General features: G+C 38.1%; 1 protein-coding gene across 4 annotated transcripts in view; it reads right to left on the minus strand.

Moving 5' to 3' along the window:
- GLIS3 (GLIS family zinc finger 3) overlaps window positions 1–24535 on the minus strand; it is a 482116-nt gene that overhangs the window by 109987 nt on the left and 347594 nt on the right. For all 4 annotated transcript variants that reach the window (XM_037997443.2, XM_037997446.2, XM_007969360.3 and 1 more), the window contains one exon: window positions 2065–2226. In XM_037997443.2, the coding sequence (XP_037853371.1) occupies window positions 2065–2226 (162 nt within the window). The remainder of the gene's footprint in view (window positions 1–2064; window positions 2227–24535) is intronic.

Genomic DNA, 24535 nt, shown 5'->3' on the forward strand with positions numbered 1-24535 from the left:
ATTACTTTCCCTGTCTAGATATTAAGATGCTAATAGAGAAATTAATACAACTGTTAAGGGTTAGAATTAGGAACTCAGTAATCTTTATGGGAAAACCATTTTTTCTACAAATAAGGAATCCACTTAGTTGAAGAAAGATACTTTATCCAAAATTCTGACAGTATTAGCATAAGGAGTGCTTAATGAAAGGGAACAAGGACCTAAATTTAAATAATAAATTCTTCAAGCAAGTACAGTTTGTTTTTAAAATCAAGTGTGTGGTTTCTATAGGATTTTAAAAGAGCTTACTAATTTGTTAAATGTAGTAAAAGTTTAAACAGGAGCTAGTTTGGAGCTTAAAGGAAAAAAATGATGCTTTAAAAATATTTAATAGAGAAATAATTTTTCCAAAAAAACAAAAATAGCTGAGTTTTAAAAGCTATTGCATTAACAAAAATTGGGAAATCACTGTATTAGGTAGTTTTCCTCAAACGTTTTTTAAAAAGATGTATATTTTTATTCCAAAATGATTTCTGAAAATGCTCTTAGTTTGGTTAGCTAAAATTAGCTCCAAGCAAAGGAGGCCAGTGCGAAACCGTAACACTTAGCCTCATAATAGTTCTTTCTAACTACAGATAACTAGGTGGAGTAGAAGCAATTTCTCAAGACAATCTTGTCTCATAAATGTTCATTCTTCCATGATAAAGATTAATGACAAATTGGAAAATTTGTTTGATCCCACCAAGAGTATTTTAGGCACAACAAAATAGGGCATTTTAACACAATTTATTCTCTTTTTTTCTTTTTCTACTTAGAAAAATCCCACTATTCACCACATGTATTCATAGTATTCTATTTTATTGGCCCTAAAATCACTGAATTCAGGTAGAGTAGAAACTGGGTCCATCCTACACCCATGCTGCTCTAAGTATATTTGAGCTATTTACTAGGCAAACCATCACATTTATGCATATTTGGGGATAATTCTGTTTAGAAAGGTTATGTGACATATAGCTAAAATGCCTTCTATGAATATGACTAATAGAGACTAATATAAAATTTAATAAATATGTCAACTATAACATCAGAAGGATCTTAAATATGTATGAGAAGGTGTGTAGAAATAACAGTATCTTTTCAAAATTCAAACTCTAGTGTAGTTTAATAATAGACATCAGAATGTTAACACCGAAAAAGTACTGTCATGAATACATTATTTGCAAGAATGTGGGATAAGAGATCTATGATGTGTATAATACACTTATCCTGATGGCTTTGTTAAGCAAAGTGAAATTACATAGAGTCTATCTGGCCTAGTGTAAGGAAAATGGCATCAAAACCTGGGAAATGCAAAGGAGGGCTATCAAAGTAACTGAGAAAATAAAAGACAAGAATCATAGAAAAGGCATTTGGGAACGAGCAAAATGTTGTAGCATTAAGGGAGTTAAGCATGTAATAATGAAAATCAATTGTTCTCATAGGGTTGATGTCAAAGAATATGCGGCTGTTAACAGATAGAAAGCATGAGGAAACTGAACTCTTGGGAAAGATTTGCTGTTTCTTCTTAGATCAGTTGAAGGTGAAAATACCAGGTGGTTTCTAAAGCAAAGGGCCAAATTCACTCTTGAAAATCATTCCAGCCGCAAAGTTCTATGTCAAGAGGAAAAGAACCAGGGTAGAAAAAGCAAAGAAAAACAAACAAAAACTGCTTGATATTCCTAGCAATAGCATACATTACCAACTTGATATCTGAATACTGATTTTAATGCTGTCTCTACTGATCACTCTCTGTACTAAAATCCACTACAGGACAACCCCTAAACTGCTTTTGCTTTGCACACAGCGGTGACCAAGTCACCCTTTTGTCCCAGGAGGTTGTAATATTTAGAATAACCTGCTACTACAGAAAACTGAAACAGCCAAATAGGGCCCCATCTGGCCTTTTACCAGGCTCCACTGCTGCCCTTGGCATTGTCCCTGTAACCTGCAGACCATAAAGCAAACACTTCACCAGCCCACTATCAAGCAGGCACTTCCTCACACCAGGTTCTGGGTTGGAAACTGGAAAGCTCCTGCCATTCTTACAGTGTCCAGATGCGTCCGCTGGTGTTTGGCGCGGTCGCTGGAGTTACTGAAGGCCTTCTGACAACCCGGATGCTGGCACAAATACGGCTTCTCGCCTGTGTGGCTCCGCAAGTGGATCTTGAGATTTTCAAGCCTTGAAAAGGCCTTCTTGCAACCTTCAAACTGCAAAAAGAAAACAATTTTTGGTTGTTGAGAAGAGCCCTGGATGTTTGAGTCTGGGGGACAGGAAAAAGAAAATGTCCTTAGTTTGTACTTTGCTGAAAATGATAAAATAAAATCAAATCCAAACATTAATAAATATTGCTCCTAAAAATATCCAAATGTTTACGTGAACTGCATTTTTCCACTGAATATACATGCCACTTTCTGTACCAGATTTGGGTCCCAAACTGATTTCTGTGATTACTTATGTCAGAGAAAATTCACTGTGAGCCATCTGGCTCTGTTAATAAAAATACAGTAATGTGTGTCTTAAAGATTTATTAAAAATTAACACACTTTTCCATTTCCAAATTGGTCTAAATTGAAGGAACTGGAAAAGAAGAAACTTTCTGACAACTAATAAACTAATAAGAAAAAAACATCAGAGTGATATATGAGAAAAAGGAGAATTGAAGATCTGAGAGCCCAGGATGAAAAAGACATGCATCCATTAGATCAATATGATCACACATTTCCTTAACTAAATTTGTAAGTTTTTCCAACCCTCAAAAGAGTGACCATGTTAATGTATATGGTAATGACAAGGCTAATGAGATAAAGTTTTTAACACACTTTTATAAAGGAAGCTAAAAGACAATTCATTTAGTGTGAAATCATTTTCCAAATAAAGTACTGTAATACTTTAATCTTTTTTTACTTTTTAGACATTTTGTTATCTAATTCATGAGGAAAAGAAGATAAAACACTTAAGATTTCAATAAATGTGTCACTGGTTTGTCAATAGTATTTATTGACAGTAATATTTACTCAATGTCTTCTGAGGGCAAAATATCAGCTACTATTAATAGGGTTAAAGTGATTCCAATCCTTGAAGTAACAATCTAATAAAGAAAACGTGTTAGAGAAAGCCTATAAATGAAGCATAAAGGTAAGATGGGGATTTATCTTTTAACTCTCTCTTCGGTCCTAAGCCCCAGAATATTTATGTTACTTAGACAGTTTTAATCCCATTTGAGTTCTCACTGGAAGGGAAATGGAGAAATATGGAAAACCTACTGGAACGAAGCAAAATACATTTAAAGCAATTAAGAAGCCTCACTTCTTACAGAGAAATGCAGTGGGGTGAGGGTGTGTACAAAAGGAAGGTAAGTTCCAGATGGTTCCCATTCAAAATTAGCAGGTATAACTTAACCTTGCTGCAAGAAATTTTATAAAACTCTTTGGCTCTCTTACTTACTATAATAGATGGTAGAGGACATTTTCACAACAGAATGATCTAGAGCCAGCCAGGTTTTGGTTATTGGAATTTTCATCTTTAAGTAAAGGGTGAACTAAGTAAAAAAAAATAATGAAACATGTCATAACTCCATCTATTTAAGTTGTCCAGATTTTGCATGCTGGAGTATTTTAGGAAATTTATGAAAGTTGTACTTATTTTTGATTGAGAGTTATACATGTTTCACAGACATATGTTGGTTTATTTCAATTTTGATATTTTGCTTAAAATAATTTTGGTGTTTTCCTGATTTCTATTTCACATAAAAATAAATTTAGCCTGAGCAGAAGATGAATGCTGACGAAGCCAACTACTTTCTCAGCAGAGTGAAAGGAAACGTCACTAGAGGGAGAGAGGAGTTAAGGGGCTCATTTCTGCAGCTTTTCAAGTGACTCTCAAATTTAAGAATAAAGGGGCTCAAAATTAAACCCCAACTCATAGCTAAGAGGCCTCTGCTGATCAAACCTCTGTTTTTAGGGTTCTCTTTGAATGACGACTCAGAGAAAACTCGTGGAGCTCAGTTTATTTGACTTGGAATCACCTGGTGGACCACACTTAGGTCTGAAATGAGCTTGTGGTTTTAGTCACACCAAGTCTGTAGCCCAGTTCCTAGCAAGGCTCTTTTGTAGGGTGGATTCCATTTTGGGGCCAGCTCCAGGGGCACATACCCAAACCTGAGTAGGCCCCATATCCACTCTGTTCCACAGTCACCTCAGATCTTGGTCTGAGAGAAAGCTGCATTGTTTCAGCACCAGGATGAGAGTGGAGAACTACTTTAGAATAAGATTAATGAGGTTTCTGTGAGTACAGGATAAAACAACATCCCTAGTTCTACCATAGAGGGATTAGAAGGATCCAAGACATGTCCCTGACTAATTCAAACTGTTCACTTGATAAGACATAAACTATATGTAAGAATACCATTTCCAAGTCTTTCCAGTTAAATGTCCACTTAAATATTCAGTTAAGGCCGGGCGCGGTGGCTCAAGCCTGTAATCCCAGCACTTTGGGAGGCCGAGACGGGTGGATCACGAGGTCAGGAGATTGAGACCCTCCTGGCTAACACAGTGAAACCCCCTCTCTACCAAAAAATACAAAAAACTAGCCGGGCGACATGGCGGGCGCCTGTAGTCCCAGCTACTCGGGAGGCTGAGGCAGGAGAATGGCGTAAACCTGGGAGGTGGAGCTTGCAGTGAGCTGAGATCCGGCCACTGCACTCCAGCCTGGGTGACAGAGCAAGACTCCGTCTCAAAAAAAAAAAAAAAAAAAAAAAAAAAAAAAATATTCAGTTAAAACTCAACTAATTGCTGTTATTACGCTTAACAGAAGCAATAATCAAAGACCAAAGGGCTTACTGGATTCCAAGCAAATCAGTGCAAAATGAACAATATCTCAGAATATCCTGACCATTTTCAAACAGCAAAGACAGAGGAAAATATAGGCAGCCAGACTGAAAATGATAACAAAAAGATTATCTGTAAAATAATCAAAATCCAGTTGATATCAGATGATGTTTCCTCTGTAACAAGAAAGGGCAGAAGACAACAGAATAGCATTACAGTATTCTCAGGGGAAAAGTTTATGAATGAAGGGTTTGACCTCATTATGTTGTATGAATAAAGGCAGAAGAAGAAAGGCAATTTCATGTAGTCAGGGGCTCATAACATACACCTGTAACTCACTCATGTTGAAGAATTCACTTGCAGGAACCACAGAACCCAAGACCAGTAAAATCACGCACTAAAGGATTAATAAATGCCTTGGTGAGGCACAAAATATCCAGCTCCTCATAGGAGTGTGCAGGGCACCACACCTGAATGAACTTGTCACATTGACAATTCTGCCAAAAGAGAAAGGAGGTGCTATTCATTTCTCTAATGGCATCTGGTTGAAACTTGAAAGCAAACAATTTTATCCTGAATCATTATCATTTATTATGGGAACAACCCTGTAATTCATCACAAGAATTTCCCCTCCCTCAGGCAGTTTTACCCCTAGATTTGTAAGTTCAATTAAATGCAAATGCATTAAAAATAAAACAACATTTAGGTAGGCTTATAAAAGACTGTTTATAAAATATACCAAAATTAGATTCTTTGACTGTTTGGGCAAATGGATGCCTTTTATCCTTCTTATTTTTTTCATGTTTTCCAAATCTTTAATGAGGAAGCAAGTCTCACCTTGTAAACTGACATCTACACTTAGGGAAGCACGGAACATTAGGAGTGTTTCCCTGGGTCTGGCCAGATGCTTTCTCATCGAGGTTCCTAAAGTTCAAGCCCATCCTGAGATCCAAAGTCCAAATTGTTAACTGACTGCTTGTGTTACTGGACAGCTCCTACCCAAATTGAACAATATCCTATTTTCAGATCTTCTGCTTCCTGGACTAACTGTAGAACGATGAGCCCAGGACTCAGTGACACATGACTGAATGATCAGGCCAGAGTTTGCCCGAGGTTCAAAAACAGACTACGAACAGGAAAACAAGAGAAACACTAACCAACAAGCAAACTCAGAATCCAACGGGGAAACAGAAGGTGGCTGAATAGAGCACAAGGGAGACAAATGCAGGGTGACAGTGTGGGGAGCAGCAGTGGTGGAAAAGGGGCCTGGTGTGCATTCGGCATACCAAGCTCCTCGCTAGAAAATCTCCCCTATGTTAGTAATTTTATCTAAATAGCATTATTTTTTCCCAGCAAATACTGAGTAAGCCCTATGTGCATGAAAGCAAGGTCAATGTGTACGACTGGGCAGGTTACATACTGATGCACCCCTGAGGAGTGTTTCTCAAAGACGGGGTCCCTAGACCAGCAACATTGGTAGTGCCTGGGAACCTGTCAGATATACACATTCTCTGACCCCAGACCTATAGAATCAGAATGCTAGGAGTGAGGTCCAGCCATCTGACTGCTAACAAGCCCTCTAGAAGATTCTGATATTCTGATGAACACTACTACAGTGTGAGCAGGTGAGTTAGGGAATGCCATTCATACTGTGATCACTGTCCATTTATTGATGAAAATCTTGTGATAAAAGTAAAGCATTTTGCAGAATTTATCCATTTCTAATTCAGACAAGGGTCATAGGGACTAGCGTAGCAGCGACCATCCTAGGATGGAAAAGGCATCTCCATTCCAGAGCGGAGCAAAAAGGACAAAATCTCAGAATCTTCATCTCTTACTGGAGACTCTTTAAATTCCCAACTTTTTAATTTGCCATTAGGCAGATACCTGGTTCTGAAATAGGTGTGCCCACAAGTTCCCTCGGTGGCCTCCTGACCAATAAAACATCCCATACTTCCACCCATTACATTCTCTTGTTGAGAAAAAGCACAGAAGGGGAGCCATCATTTTCTGTTTGCACATTTCAGTGGCTTTGCGGACACATATGGGAACGGTGCATGAAACTGTTAAGTGATAGAACTTACACTCATGGGTCTTGAAAATACTGCATTGCATGAAGCCTCACTCTGAGAAGGATTTCTTTAACTCTGAGGCTGTTTTCAAGCAACAAACTTTAATTAGAAAGTTTAAGTTATTGCAAACCTAAAGAACCTTAGCTTGTACCACTTTGCTAATTTAGATTATTTTATATTTAAATAATCGTAACTGGACTGTAATCACCATCTATATATATTGGCTTGATTACGGATTGTTGACATTAAGTGGCATTAAGATGACCTTTGAAATATTACTTTCCCTTTCTATTAGAGGCTTTTGTGTAAGGTTCTAAAAATGAAAGTCTCATTAGACACCATTAAAATAGGATTTATTCCATATGTGTAACCAATAATTAAGTAGAATATTATTCCCTCCCCTAATCAGCTGCTTAGAGTGCTGAGTAGCATAAGTTCATATTCAAAGCAGTAATAACAGCAAACCTTTCCTGATCAGGTTTCCATACCATTGCTAATGTCAACTAAACCCAAACAGAAAGGAGTCTATGATGCCGGACATGCTTTTTAAAATATACATTTGATTTGAATTAAGGCTTAGTGTTTATGACCCTGGGAGGTACACACTTTCACAATTCTGTCAGTTAAGACCAATTAATCCAATTAGTGATGGCTGATGCTAAGATACACAGCAAGAACTGACTGATGAAGTATATGCCAGTTCACATCTCCACATACAGCCCAAAGATAACAGAGAAGAAAGGCATGGGCAGGAGGATCAGCAAATATTTCGAACCCTGCAGGTACTGTCAAAGTGACTTCCACAATAAGTCCAAGAGTTCAAGTCCACTTGAATCAAGCATGTACCTTCAAAAGCTGTAAATGAAAGATGACTTCTGTGACTCAGAAAAAGATGGTCAAAGGGCTACCTTACACACTTGAGGAGAGGTGAGAAATTTGACGCATGAATTCAGCTGGGATTTAGTTCTGGGAGCTTCTTTCTAGACCACTGCTTCCCAGCTTCACCTGGGAGGCTTGTTAAAACACAGACTCTGCCTCACCAGGGCTAGGTGGGACCTGAGATCCTGCATTTCTAACAATCTCCCAGGTGATACTTCTAAATGGTGAATGTTTGAAGGTTACACTTTGAGGAGCAACATTCTAGGGATCATTAGGTCACTCTAATCTCAAAAAGGCACAGTTTGGTGGGATTTTAAAAAGAAGAAGTAAAATAAACAAAAGAACTAGAAAATAAATAAAAGAAGAAAAGAAAGAACCAAACGGTAGCAGTTTCACACCTTAGGTTGTGAAACAGTTAAATCTAATTTTAAAATTTAAGTGGGAAGATAACAGGGGGAAAAAAATGTAGAAGAAAAGTCAGAAAAGAAGGACCAAGAATCACAAGAAAGACTGAAGAAGCACACTGGGTCCATCGGATTTTGTTTCTCCTTCCACGGACTTCACATTTGGACATACAGGTCACCTCATGCCACTCTGGTTTCTGTTTCCGGTGCATTCTTAATAGTACTAGATGCTCTAGCAAATCTTAATATTTACATCAGTTTGTAGAAAGTGCTACATAAGGGAGAAAAAGAAAATCATTCAAATGTTTTGAGACTTTTAAAAAGTATCTAATTCATGAATCGATTTTGTGGAATAATAGGGAATTCCTCCTGCTCCTTGTTTTGTTCAGACTAATAACTCCACAATGGGGACAGAGAACATGTCTCTATATATTCTTGCTTTGTGATTTTACTCATGTTGCAGTCAAATCACCCTCTTGCCCTTAACAGAGCATTGTACTCAGGAGTTACTGGGTTTCCCTTTGGTTTGGTAAAAGGTAATATCTGATTTTATAACATTTCAAAGATTCTACCCAGAGTAATAACAGCCTCCCTGGAAATTTATTTAAAGTTGTGATAAGGTTGTCCCTGGTTAATTTGAGAGTCCTCTTAACTTCAGGGGAATCAGTGTAACCCAAACTGAGTTTCCAAAGTTTCCAAGTATCTAAACAGATTTGCACTTGAATTTCCTACAATAATCTTCAAAGTTACCCTGACCCTGGGTTTGGCTGGGGCAGAAGGAGGGGAGAAAAGGCTGCGACACTTTGGTCTCAATGAGTCAATCACTCACTGAGTGCGTGCCAGTCATCTGGCATCTGGCATTCTGAAGTGGCCTACAGTCCTCATTTACCCAGATTATCTGGAATTATTAAAATGTTTGTAGAATTAATATGAAACTCTTTCTGTAATGTTTTCCTAAACTGTAATAAACAGATTCAAATTACTACATTTTTCCTTATTATTCTGGTGTACAAAATGGGCCTATTAACTAGCTCATAAATACAACTTCCTGGCTTCTTGTGCTGCTTATTTTTGATGAAGAAATCTGTATAAAACAAGGTTTACTGAAATGGACAGTACATACACGTTTCTTATTGGTTTAAAGGAATATGTTGTTTTTTAATATTTGGGTCATGAGTAAGCAGCTGATTCCTAAAAGGGTCTTTGAAATGAGGTAGCAAATTTAATGAGAATTCAACTTAAAAAATGAAAATGAAAAAAACATTTCAAGAAGCCACAAGACAATGTAGAGAGAAATATGTTATTTCTGTTGCAACATTTGAACCATATTAAATTTTTATGGAAATTATCAAGTGTCTGGTTTGTAACAATTGAAAGGATCTGAGGACAAATGGAACCTCATCATGGGTATTATACCATGACTGGAAAAAGAATATTCACAGTGCAACATTGATACTTAAGACATATCATATGGCCCTCTCTAGCTATTCTACACATATAAGGTATCATATATTATTGATGTTATACCAATACAATGCCAGAAAACTACAATTTCAAGTGAATAATTATTTCTGTGAGTGGGTAAATAATGAAAACTGGTTGTCTGGAGGTTATGTAAACACAACAATAAGTTTTTGTTGCTGCTGTTGTTTATTAGCATTGATTTCATTCAATCTGTGAATACATATCCACAAGAGCACGTATACTTCAGGGGTTGACAGACAACAAAAAATGCATTTGATAACATGCCAGTAGAGCAAATGTTTTATGGCTATGTAATTAGCTCTGCTAAACATACCTGTCTTAGTCCATCTTCTGTTGCTAGAACTGAATACCACAGACTAGGTAATTTATAAAAAATAGAGGTTTATTTAACTCACAGTTCAGAAGACTGAGAAGTCCAAGGGCATGGCAGCAGCATTTGCTGAGGGCTTTCATACTGTGTCATATCATGGCAGAGAAGCCAAAGGGGAAGTTGGCATGTGAGAAAAGGGGGCGAAACACAAGAGGTGACCTCACTTTACAACAGCCTGCTTTGGAGACAATTAATGCAGTCCCACTAGAGTGAGAACTCACTCACTCCTGTGACAATTAGCCCAGACTCATGGGAGCAGCAGTAATTCCTCTTAACAATCCAACCACTTTTTAAGGCCCACCTCTCAGCACTGACACATAGGGGGGACCAAATTTTCAACATAGGAACTCCAGGTATCATACTCAAACCATAGAAACAGCTAAAAGCAACCAAAGTATTTAATTTTCTGTGCAACCAAAGTATTTAATTTTCTGTGTACCTGTGTTTCTGATCACCATGTAGCCACGTATAATCCATGTACATGTATCTATAATACATAAGCATAATACTTCTATGAAGTATAAAGCATACAAATAAAAGCAGTGCTCAGCTGTTTTACTACTCTATATTAAAGAAAAGAATTACTTCAAACTCTAAGTACAGCAGTATACCAAGTGACCTCCTCCATGAAGACCATGCACATATTAGTTTCTCGCACAATGAGTACTTCATTAGGCTCTGCAAAAGTAACATTGGTTTTCATCTTACCTTTCCTGCGCTCACAATGTGTTGCAGGAGATAGACATACACGCAGAATAAATTTGGAATCTGACCCTGCTTGCTCCAATACTCCCATATTATTTTATATATATAAAAATGAGATAACTATTGCAGAGGTGAGGAAACCAAGAGAAGTTTGGATAATTCATCCTTTCAATTTTAGGCAATATTTTTGTATTTAAAAAAAGTCAGAAACATTCTCTATAACTTTAGTTTCTCCAAATCATCTGCCTCAGAAATATACTTTCAACTTTCAGAAGTCAGATAGGGAAAGATGAAGTAAAAGACAACTAATTAAGCAAAACGAAATAAGAAGTAGAAAAACAAAAAACAGAGAGAAAGAGACACTACAGGTCAAAGAAGGGAAGGGGGAGGAAGAAAGTATGAGACCTATGGCTTAGCATATATGTGATCAGGCCTGTCCCCTCTTACCTATCCCCCCACATCTCCTACCTGGGCTCCAGGCCAGCCAAGCTGCAGTTCCCTAATTAAGCAGCATGTTGCTCTTTGCCTCTTACCTTTGCATATACTACTTCCTGTGCCTGGTAACATCCTACTGACCCTTTAGCTTGGTGCCACCTCCTCTGGGAAGCCTTCCTTTAGGCTTCTGCCAAGGCACAACAGATCAGTGCCCACACATTCCCACCATGCTTTGCCTACTGCCTTGCTAACACTTGGAAATATAGTAATTGGATTGTTTGTTTCCCCAACTAGGCTGTGAGCTTTATAAGGACAAGGTACTGAGTCTTAATACTTTTGTTGCCAGCACTTGGTACAGGGCTTGGCATATACTTGGCAAGTGATTGTAGATTATTTGCTAAATAAATGCTAAGGAAAATGGAGAGAATGAACTCTTTGTAAGAAAGCATATTGATTTCCTAGACTTCCTTGTGCAGTAAGCTCATTAAGGCCTTTTAATTAGGTAGGGTTAGTTACTGCTCATGATGACATCAAATGGTCAACACTGCAAAAGCTTTTATAAAACGTATTTATAGGTTTTAGATGCTGAATTTTAATGTCCTATAGAACTACTGTAAAATGTATCTTTAATTATTTTAATATTTAACCATGTGAGGAAAAATACTAATAACAACATATGGTTGTGTTTTTTGTGAATGTGAAGCATTTACTTCTTTATTGATATTCTCAGAAATTTGTAGCAACACTGGTGAAGTAAGTGAGCTGTTTTCCTACCACTCCCTTTTCCAAATCTGAGCTAAACACACAGATCTATTGGGAACATGTTATTAGCAATAATTCAAGGCACACAAATGTGTGCCTTCTTCATACATAAAGGAAAAGAAACTGTTTTAAATTGCCCTTTAAAAGCTGAGCTAATATGCTGTCAAATATGCCAGGAAAGAGCCTCTCATAAGAGTTTCTCATGCAAAGAAAAAAGATCTTTCGACCTTGCCCTGAATTACCCTGAGTCAAGTGTCCCCACAGAGCAGGTCAAGCAGTTTCCCATGATGCCATGCCTCTGTCAACCATCCTATAGCCAACCTCTCAGAATGGGAGGCAAAGACTCCAATCCTGTGTCCCAGGTTATAACTATGCTTGGCTACAGGGTTTGTGTTCAAAGCACATGGGCTGAAGCAAAGCCTTGGCTCTGTCTTCCCTGTTGGCAATGGACTTGGCTGCCCAGTAATTAATTGTCTTTGACTGCAAAGATGAGAATTGCCACTGCTTGCCTTCGGTTTTATTAAGAATTGGCATGCTTGGTTTAACAGAACTAAGCAATATATTTATTTACTATGGTGTTTCCCAAAATGATTGCTGAATTCTGTCATCTCTTGACTGAGAAACTGTTTGCGGGTTGCAACAGAATGTATGCTAACATACATACAGCAACACAAACCTCCAAGACAAACTGTTTAAGTCAATTTGCTTATCATATAGGCATATAGGTGCAAATATGTGCATATGCATTTGTGGGTACAGCCATGGGCACACACTTTAACACTTGCACACATATCCCACACAGATTCTGTAATAAATGTGTGTGTTTAAGATCTGTGTGCAGGGGTGTAGAAGCAAGCATGAATTTGCCAAGAGAGAAAAGGAAATTCACACACGAAGAGAATAATTTACCATAAATTGGCCCACACTGAGTTTATTCCAAAAAACGGAGTGCAAGATGCCAAATTTTTAATGGCTCTTGCTATTCCAGATCTGGCCCTGACAAGCTTTGGAAGAGATGCAAGTGGGCAGGAAAGATGGGATTAAAAAATTACATCTTAAGCCTTTTCACTTTCAAATGTAAAATTTCCACCACTGTGACAGGGGGAAAGAGAGTGGCAGGGATATTTTCCTGACACTGTGCTTTTCTCAACAAAAAGCCATCGATTTCCACTATGCACTTCTTAAATATAAATCCTGTACTTCTTGTTAAAAATCATCTGTGACTGGCTGCCTAAAAAAGAAAGAGATATGAAAATAATGGAACTCAAAACCTTGCATTAGCCCTGGCGGCCATTACAAAGGGGTGATCTCAGAGTGATGCCTTCACTGCAGCTCCATCGTCCTAGGATTGACAGTCTTTTGTGACAACCCACACTGGTTCATCAAAACCACTCACTTGCTTCTAAAATGCATCACCTCCAGTTTCTTTTCTTTCAAGGTGCAACTTTTCTGCATAGCTTTCCCATCACAAGCCTAGCTGGCACACAGCAGGGACTCAGAAAACCCTTCATTCTTTCCACTTGCTCTTCTCTTTTCTTGTCCTGATTTTAAACTACTCTATCCCATTTCTGAATGTCTTTCTCTTTTGGTTGATGAGGAAATCTCTCTCACATTTTACCCCTTATTCCTACATGCCCTTCATCCTATATGTTCATTCACGGGTAAGAAACTGTCATTAAATCCATTAACTCTTTCTATTGATGACCTTTTAAGTCTTAAGACCCACACTCACAGTTATTCAATCATTGTTATGCACGCACTGCACTTTGATCCCTATAATTCTTACGAAAAATACCTTGGCTCAGAATTGTAACCTCAATCCCCCTGACTGTTCTACTTAATACACCTTCCATCCCCTCTCTCTGGAACTTGACTCCAATGATCACAAGAATAACAGGTCTATGAAAAATTCTGCTTAAAATTATAAAGTCTAGGGTAGATGAAAACATTTCATCTCAGTTTAAATTTGATGAGAATATGGGTCTAATTATTTAGAGTAGTTGGCCTTTGCATTGAATTTAAAGTACTATTGTTTATTATTTCCATAAAAAGTAAAAGAATTAGTAAAATGAGTTGTTTCCATGATATGTTTCTTCCTTTATTTCATCTCTTCGCCATCTTACAGAGCCAACAATTTTGGCTGGAAAGTATTTAGCACATAGTAAATTCTCAATAAATGTGAGCCATTATCAACATCCATATGTATTCAAATTATCTACTATTTTATTGTTCCCATTTTACAAGTGAAGGAAATTGAGACATAGAGAGGTTAAGTGACTTGCCAAAGTCACACAGCTAGTAAGTGAAGAGCCTCAACTAGGATCATGGCCTTTTGGCTCAGTTATTTAACCAAGTATTCCCTTCGTGTAATTCCAAAGGAATGTTATTTTTCAAGAGGTCAAGGAGATAAGAAAAGAAACATGTCTTAGAAGAAATCCAGTTGCTCTCTTTTTTTCTCTTACAAAGTAAAATATATTAATAATTTAAATTCACAAAAACCAACTATCCTAAATTACACTAATAATTCTCATCAAAATCTGAGCACAGAGTTAAACCATTAGCAATGACGAGAAAGTACTGCAAGGCTTATGTTCTTGGCACAATCTTCCTTTTTAACTAACTATACTTCTCAAATAAAAACAAATGTGGTATGCATCTGTAAGCCACTCAGAAGCCTGGGCTGCTGAGAAAAATTGCAAAGTGATACCTGGCATAAAAGAGTCAACATGGCAATTCTAGAAGAACCTACAAGATTGTACATTCAGCCAAACAATGAAATATCTTACGGAAAGATCCCTTTTCATTTTATCAAATACAGGATCCTAAGAATTACTACCAATTTACCAACAGTAACAAAACTTGGCCCTTCTTAGGTGTATACTTAGCTTAGTTTTTCTTCAAAGTAACTTTACCGATGGAAAAAAGAAAGATGTTTTAGAAGTTCCCATAATCTAACAGGTGCCTAATACATATTAGGTGCTCAACAAACTGTCTTTTCCTGGAAAAATGATAAATCAATGGAATATTTGCCTAAATATTTGTTGTAGCACTTTCAATTCTCTTTGAGGCAAAATTCCTCGAGAAAGAGAAAAATAGTTCATTTTGCTATTTTCCATTAGTGGATATAAGAATCCAATCTGCATCATATCAGAAGACACATGGCTATTGACTGTTCCATTGTTAAACTTGGCTTAGACCTCTCCTCTGAACCCCAAGCCTTACTGCCTATTCAATATCTCTATACTGAGGGCTCACAGGCATCTCAAAGGTACATATTCCAACACTTAACAATAACCTTTTCCCCCAGAGTCTTCACTGCCTGCTCTTTATTCACCCAGCAGTTCAGCCCCAAAGCCTACAAGTCATTCTTTACATTTTCCTCTCCCACATACCTGCCTCTAATCTCCAAGTCTGCAACCATCTCTCAAACATGAATACTTCTCTCCATCAACATCTGACTTTCCCCAGGCTAAGCCACTATGGCATCCCATCTGGTCTACTTCAATGATCTCCTAATAGGTCTCCCCCATCCACTCTTGTCCTTACCCACCATCTAGTGTCACATTGAAGCTGGAGTCACTTTCAAAAACTAGAAATCTAATAATGTTCTTCTTTTGTGCAGAATTCTTCAAAGATTTCCCACTGGTTTTCGGATAAAGTCCAAAGCCTCGCCATGGCTCATAAGTCTTGCTTGATGTGGCCCCGCCTACTTCTCCAGCCTCATCCTCACCTCTCCTCCCTTTCCCTTTGCTCCTTCAGCTCAGTTTCTCAAGGGCACCATGCCCCTTCTCACCTCAGGGCATTTGCACATGCTATTTCCTTTGCCTAGAAAAATGTTTTCCTCTTATTTGCCTGGTTAAATCCTAGGCATTATTTACAGCTTAGTTGAAATATTTCTTTTTCAGAAAAGCATTCTCTGTCCCAGTGGTTATGTTTGGTATCTCACATATACACCCTTAAAGCATCCTCATGGGACGTGAGTCCATTAGGACAGGAACCAGGCTTGTCCCTTTTCATGATGCAGCAGCGTGTGCAGTAAGCATCCAATGTGGATGTGTTGACTAATGGACAAGTCACTTGTCCATTAAAATGCAAGTTATTCGTATTAAAATGCTTTCTTCTTCACTTCTCTTCCCTTCCTCTCTTTCTTTCTCTTTTTGAAACTATGCTTCTAGGGCTTAAAATCTGCTCAGAATAACCATAAATTCATAGGAACAGTGCTTGGTCTAACAATGGGGAATAATAAAAGATGAGACAAACTTACAGAACAGACCCTCAGGTCTGGAGACAAAAAAGAAAAAAAAAAATGTTTGTGAAGCCCTCTATAATATCTAAGTTCTACACGAAATGCATGTTTTCTAGATTCTAACTGCACACACAGAAATATCTCAACTCATTTTGACAGAGTTATCCACCAGGGAGATGAATAAATAGCTTCACTAAATACATATGGTGCAATTACACCCAGCAATAAGTGACAATAGGTCTTGCTTTATAGTAATCTAAAAATTCAAAGCCCAATTATTTCAGCTTCTCAGTAAATAATACTGAAAAGACGTGGTAGTAAAGCAACTTAAGAACATACTGTATTAGTAAACGCTAATGATCTCTTTATGATCCACAGAGCCACTTCTTTTTCTTCTGAAGGAAAGAAAGCTTTTTGTAAATTAAGAAAGAAAAAAAAAAAAGCAAGCCATCCATGAGCTACAGCCAAGAACAAAATGAAAGCAGGGAGTACTCCTTTTGATCTTTCAAGAGTAGTATTTAGTTAAAGAATGTATGCTGGACTACAGAAAAACATGACCAGAAACATGAGCATTTGAGACCTGAAAAATAGACCACTGGCAGCTGGTCTTTTGAAAAATATATTTATAAGAAAAAATAAAAAATAAAAAAAGGGACCTGTACTCTATAGTTCTAAATTTCAGGGTGAGCTGACACTGACTTTAATAAAAGGGGTCAGTTTCAGACTTCTTTTTGGAATGCAGAAGCACTGCAAGTAATTGGTATAATTAGCAGTTTAGAAATGCAAATCAAATTCGAACTTGAAATGACTGAGATGGAAAAGCAACCTCAACAGGGAAAAGAGGAGAGAGAGAAAGAGAGGAAGAAGCATGAACACACACACACGCACGCACGCACACACACACTGGCCTTTCTGGATGATCTGAGGTTAGCTGAAGACACAGTAAAGACAAATCTGGGATCCAGCTGATCACTGGCACACTGACTGAACTTTTAGACAACCGTGGTGAGAGAGAGAGGGGAAACCAGAAACTGCCTAGCCACAGGTTCCCCCAGGCTATCTGAATTATCCCCCAAGATAATTTGAAGAATGACAATTCACAAGGCAGATCTGGGGAAAAATGCCTATTTACGCTTCTGTTTGCATATTCCCTGGACTTCTGGTGTTTGTTATTTTTCTAATTTGAGCAAACCATGTAAGCTTTTGATATCTCAAAAATAAAATCATATGGCTAATAAAGTATTTGTTGAGGGAGAAAAAAGTTAGTTCACTGACATAGGTTTACTTTTTGGTCACCTTACTACTGGGAAATCGTAATCCACCTCTCTGCTCTTCTGCTTACTTGTATCTGAACCAGAAGCCGCCCAGAGGCACTACCACCCAGGGGAACCCTGGCACTCTCTGATGCTCCAGACTGGACCTGACCAGGCTCACTCAATTTGCACCTTCTTTGCACACTGTATTTTTCCTTTCTAATTCTTTACCTATCTGCCATTAAGTACAAATTTCAGTAATCATCTGCTTAACAGCACTCCTGGGTTCTGCATCTATTTTGTTCATCTATTTCTAGAGCCTGTCGCAGTGCCTGAAACTTGCCAGGTGCTCAATGCACGAAAATCACAAATTCTGGGATTGATGAGTAATAATGGGTCAGATTATCCAAATGTCAAAGCTACCCTTTGGATCTTCATTTAATGATCAAAAGTCAATTACTGAGTCTTTATCAGGTAAATTTTGTATGGAAACAACACATAACATCTGAAACAATAATATACCAAATGGTATCCTATCGCAGTGCTTCTTGGACTTTAATCTCCTTGGGAGTTCCTTATAAAGCAGACTCCGTTTCAGTACGTCTGGGATGGGGTCTGGATGCTACATGTCTAAAAAAACTCCCAACCGATGCTGATGCAGCTGGTCTTCAGGCCACACTTTGTTTGGCAAGATCCTGGGGGAGCTAATTGACAACCCCAACCCAGCTTTCCCCTTATACAAATCTTATTTATTTTTCATTACAAAAAATCATATTGTGATTGCAACCTAGGCAGTTCTGGTTCAGATATTCATAAAGATGTATTCTTGAGCTGTTGAAGAGCCAAGTCACCACTTCTTGTTTTTTTCTGAGATTTGAGGGATCTGCACTACATATATTGTCTGATAAATTCTGCCTCTCACCAGAAAATTTAGTCATATCTTTAGTACCCCAATGAAAGATTCACTTCTATCAAGGGAATCAGGCGCGGAAAAAAATGAACTTGGATTTTCCATAGGGTATTCTTTTTATGGTAGAATCTTTTGAGAATATTTGCCTTGTTTTGTTGGTTTTTTGAGAAATTGTTACATATGCAGCACTTAGGTATTTATAATGTACAGAAGGTCTCCTTTATCTCTTAGGATTTCTTTCCACTTATGTGATCAATATTGTACAGATCATTCTTTCCAACAGTTTCTAAGCTATTGTGATAGACTAAAATGGGCGATGGATATCAATATTTTGATCTTTACACTGACTTCCATATCTCTTAATATTCAATGATTCCCCCTTGTAAAGTGAGGGTTTGAGTTGTTTCTTCAAAAATGACACAGTAATATATATGTTTTCTGCAGGCAATATCTGAATATTTCTTTGTACAAATGATCTTGCCTCATATCACAATGCAAAGAGCTGATAATGTAGGTTTAATGACTTTTCAATGGATTAAAAGTAAGTTGTTGAAAACATATTTTTGATAACAATTCTTTTGTTAGTACTTGTTGTTGGCTCTCCTGGAGGAATATTGCCAATGATAATTAGATTTGCGCCCTCTTTCTCTCTCTCTCTCTCTCTCTCTCTCTATATATATATATATATATATATATCTTCTCCATCTCACATACACACAGACATAGACACACACACAAACGCACACACACACATGCATTTGCTGAAAAAGTAAACATGTGGCTTTATGTCTGTAGTATACCAATCAACATATCAAAATCCAAATTTAGAATCCTAATTCACAATACCACTTTTTTTTCCCTTTTTTCTCCCCCTCACTTGGAGTAAATTAAATTCAGCCTTTGTTGGAAGGAAATGTAAAATGTGTTTCACACATATATTTAACACTAATCTGTTCTCCCTACCTTAATTATGCTTTGAATTTCTGTGGGATCTTATATTCCAGGGTCTCAATTTACTTTTATAAATATTCATTGATTTTTTTCCATCTCTATTAATGGTGCTAAAAATTACCTTTCTTTTTGCATTTGGAGAAACTGAGGCACCAGGGAGAAATCTATGGTTTGTCACTTAACACAACTGTAGAGCTGCAAATGTGACCTAGAAGCTCCTCGATAAAGAGGCAACCCTCCTGCCAAAGCTTAGAAATAATGGTACAATGTTTACTGGAGGATTAAATCAGAGCCAGTCTGCTCACATTCTAGGCACAGCTACATTCTCTATGTTGTCTTTTCCTTAGTACAAAGTGCAGTAACAGAATAGCTGCCCCGTGGTTAAAGAGAAATGATTACAGAAAAGAACAGTTGGAGAAAACAAGGCAAAAGTACTTGGATTTTACTCAGTGGGAGTCCATCACAGTAACTAATGGGCTGAGAATGTTTCTATTTTTTCACCAAGTAATCCATATGCAAATTTCCTGCAGTATTCAATATGCACTTCCAAGCTCAGTAAATGTTTTCTATTCTTTTCTGCTTAGCTCTCTCAGCTTTTTCCAATTAGGCCCTGTTTATTTAGAAAAAAAGAAAATGTCTAAAGGAAAGATTAAGCTCTGTATCTTATGGAGAAAGAACGAATATTAGAAATTCTTTCAGGATCTAGAGGATGCATTCTTTACTCATCCTCCCCGCTGGGATGGGTAATGAGAATAAAGTAAAAGAGGATGAAGCTTTTTACTTCATTTGGTTTGTTCAGCTGAAAACATGCCTTTGACGATCTGGAATTAAATCCAAAATGCGTGACAATTCAGACAATGGTGCACATGGAATAAGCTGGTGGGTAAAAATAAATAAATAAAAGAGAGATGCGAAAGCTCAAAAGGCCCCACCTGGTGAGCAGAAGTTCTGCAAAAGCAAGGGAATTCACGACGTAGAGAGGACAAGGGGACAGGCTGCGGAGAGACAGCACAGGCTGGAGTTAGTGGCTGTGCCAAATGAAGACAACCTGGGGAACAGAGCTGTAAATCAGAGAGATGTTGCAAACGCATGGCCTCCCAGGGTAGTAGTCAGGGAAGACGGCCAGCATGAGTCAGGTCTTCCCATCTTTAGTCACTGCACCCGTGAAGACACGTGGTGTTCTGCCTATCTCTGTTAGGTTTTAAATTGAAAGTTGAAGGTCAAATTGTGCTTAAAGTAAGACAGTTTCTCAACTCAGCTTCAGATCTTTTCTATCTATTTGTTTATTTATTGAAAGAGAGAAAGAGAAATAAAAGATCCCTGAACTTGAGTTCTTTGGCAGACAGGATGGAGGTGTCATGGTGCCTGAGAAGGAATTTCTGACCCTGAGGATGGCCTGCTTCAAGAGGCTGCTGTGACACCACAAGAGATATTATAGATGATATTTTACAAACCTAAAAACATCATACCGATGAAAAAGGGGTCAGGAGCAGTAGTTATGGTTGGCGTTGGATTAAAGAACAGGAAATAGCCAAGATGCTTCCAGGATCTTGGAACAGATTCTTACCAAACAGGATTGTAAAGAACTAAGCATAACAAGTAGCAAAATGTCAGATTAATTTTCTCTCCTAAATTAATTAATTTAGGGATTCAAAAGCCATAGAGAGTAATAATTGAGAAATTATAGTTAAGAATAGACTGTTCACCTAGTGACTGAATAACACACAAAGCTCTTCAGAAATCTTCGTGATAAGTTGACTTGCCTAAAAGACCATAAATAGGAAAAATCTGGGGGAAAAAGTGTCAGTATAATCAGCAATAGAAGTCTCCCTTTAATGACAGCTATGGGGAAAGATGGGCACCTGAAAGAAGTAGTATATACATACAAGTGATTGACTAGGATCATACCACAGACTGCTCCCATAAGTATTTCCTACCACAATTGACATTCTCCAGATTCAGAAAAAAAAAAAAAGAAAAAAAAAGAAAAGAGAAGAAAAACGAAAAGAATTCTTCATCTGTGGTCAAACTACCTGCTTACATTGTCCATGAGAAAAAACTGTTGTGGCTACTACATTACCTAATGGTCATTTATAAAAGCTGACTTTCATTCTTTAGCGTACCAGTTGAAAGAAAAAAAAAATCACCTCCAATAGGTTTTATATTTTCAGTTCCAAGACACGGCAATGCTCTCAAATTTCAGTTTCTCAAGTCTCAAGCTTCGAGAAAAATAAACTAAACAAAAGGCTGCCAAAAACCCCAACTGGCTATTAAAATGTTACAACCAACCGCCATGAGTTTGAGACTATAGATGGTATCCAAATTAACAGAAATGTCCTGGACAGAAGCCTTCAGATCACCATGCAACGGGCTTTGATGCCCTTTGTCTAGTTCTGTGGAGACCCAATCCTCAAGCAGAATATTTTTGGCCCATCAAATAAAGGCCTTTCCCAGGAAGCCAAAGGGCTTGGAGACATCGCTCTGATTCTCAGCCCATTCTTAAGTTACTCAACACACTGGATCTAACCCCTAGCTTTAGAGTACACCAAAAGATGTTGCATGGAGGCTTGTTTTTTTTTTGTTTTTTTTGTTGTTGTTGTTGTTGTTGTTTTCCGTTTTGATCTCGCAGACCAGTTGTATTTTCTTCTTCCTTTCATTACTGAAGTAACTCCTTCCATGTGCCAACTTTGAATAATCCTCAAACAGTAATTTCATTACAGAAACGATCTCAGTTGATCAGGCTGTAATGACTTTGGATGTTTCGTCTTTATCTGGCTTTTTTCTTTTGCAGCTTCACTGACATGATGAGAGCTCCCCAAAAAGGGCAGGCTTCTGCCTCAACTCTCAGGCACATCAATAATAAGAACAATCTACACTTGCAGTCACAAGCTGATTAAGCCCCCATATCTTCCCTGGCAAATCGTCTAAGAGTTCCATCCTTGAGAACTTGCCCTGGAACTCACAGCATGGCGTAAGCAGTTGGAACTAAAACCTGAAAAATCTTTACTAGGCCTCTAAGCCACCTGCCTCCCACAGTGCGGTGGAATGGGAAGAAAATCTCAAAGTGGCTCCCTATCTACAGTATATATCTGTTATTTCTTTGAAGGTGTGGCCTAGGGGTCTCAAATGGAAAAGCAGGATAAAATAATCACCAAGCAGTGGGTTTGGAGCCCTTTCCTGAGAGTGTTTTACACTGCCTACACATTAAACCTGTTCTTGTTTATGCAGTAATCAATGTATTTGGATTGAATAACACTTCCCCAGTTTGGCTGCCTAGCCAATTAATGTCTTTGCGTTCACCTTTATAATTAGCACATTTAAAAGAAGATTTAAAAAGTTGCTATTGAGGTGGCAGTGAGGAGAAGGCACTGAGCCTGTGTGTGCAGGAGGAACAAAGACTCAAACTACAGGGAGTTGCAAGATGAACCACGAGATGGGATTTGCATATTGCAGACTTGTCAACCAAGGGACTTATCAAGCAACCCTAAGGATATACCACCAGGGCAGTACTAACATAGAAAATTAGATCCTCACCCCAGAGGCAACACTAGAGAACAGCGATTTTAAATAGAAGCCACATTTAAAACCTTGCTATTAGGCACATACGTATACCATGACTCTGGAAAACAGACAAAGAAATGTTAGCATCAACAGACTTCTTGGTGAGGTTTCTTTCATTGTCATTCCCAGTCCATCTCAGATGCACAAAGGAAAGGGCTTTTTCATGTTTTTCCTTTTGTCTGAAAAAATTAGGCATTTATATCACCTGCTCAGATTCACACAAAGACACACACCATAGATATTGCAAGGCTGTGCAAAATGCTCTGCCTGAAATGCCCATGTTGCAAATCAGGGAGCTTTGTGGGACTGGCAAAGAAGACCCCAAACAAAGAGATTATCATGGTTAATAAATCACATCTTCAGTGAGGGAATTTAGTGGCAGCAAACGTCACACTCTTAAAGTTCTTTATGAAAAGCTGATTGGTAATGGAAAGCTGTGGCTCCTTTGGTAATGCTAACCCCTGATTGACTTTCCACCAGAATGTTCCAACATTGCCTTCCACTCTCTCAGTTCCCTGGAAACATATTTTGGAGGTAAATGTCTGCCACATATGACTACCAAGTCCTTAAGTGAACAACTGCACAATTCAGAGTTTTCATGAGTCTTCAGGAGCTTTTCCTCCCACATGTATAATAACAATAAGGCTTTTCGAAGATGAGAGGAAGAGAAAAATGCACGATTTTTTATTGAGCGTCTAGTGTGCATGTGCTATGCCGTGGGCCAGACGCTTTCATAAAAGTTTCCTAAGTCAATTCTTTTTTCAAAAAAAGTCACGAATCATTAGAGTTATTTTACTAATAAAGAGATCAAGACTCAAAGAAGTTAAGCAATAATGCCCACAAGTAATGCTAGTTGGGGTTGGAGTCAGACTGATGTACCTATAAATCTCCTCATTCTCCCCACTCTATTCTGCTATTCCAAGATTCTTAATAGGCTTCTCTTTTTAAGTGCAGGGCCCTGTCTTATACTTCATTTAATAAACAGGTGTTGGGCTTCTACTCTGGGCTGGACGCTGTGTAGGATCTCAGCACACGAAGATAAATGGGATAGAGTCCTTGCTCTCAGGAAACTCGCCCAGTATTTGGCCAGATGGCCATGTAAACAAACAAATGCAATAGAATGAGATATAATAAAAGACACAAGTAAATAGAAAGAGACTGTAAATCTGGGATACTATACAGGTGGGTGTCAAAGTATAAACAGGAGTTCAATGTGCAGAGTGGGTGCTTAGAGAAACACAGACAGAAAAAATAATACTGGCTAAAGCTCAGAGGTAGAAAAATAGACAACATGCTGTTGGAAGAAGCCATAAGAGAATAGCAAGAACTTCTTGCTGGTTAAATATGAGGTGAGAAGTCTGAGTTAGTCTTCAATAAAGACTATAGGAAAGCCTTGGGATCTACTCTGTACTTGCCACATTGCTTTGTGTTCAGTAGGCACTCTATGAATATGGGCTTTTGCTGTGGTCTGAATGTTTGCATCCCTGCAAAATGCATATGTTGAAACCCCATCCTCTAAGGTGATGGTATTAGGAAGTGGGTCCTTTGGGAGGCCACGAGGGCATTCTGCAAGGATTAATGGGCAGAGCCCTCTTGAATGGGATTAATGCCCTTATAAAAAGAGACTCCAGAAAGCTAGCTAGCTAGCTCCTTTTAC

Source organism: Chlorocebus sabaeus, chromosome 12, assembly GCF_047675955.1.
Source record: "Chlorocebus sabaeus isolate Y175 chromosome 12, mChlSab1.0.hap1, whole genome shotgun sequence".
NCBI classification, from domain to species: Eukaryota; Metazoa; Chordata; class Mammalia; order Primates; family Cercopithecidae; genus Chlorocebus; species Chlorocebus sabaeus.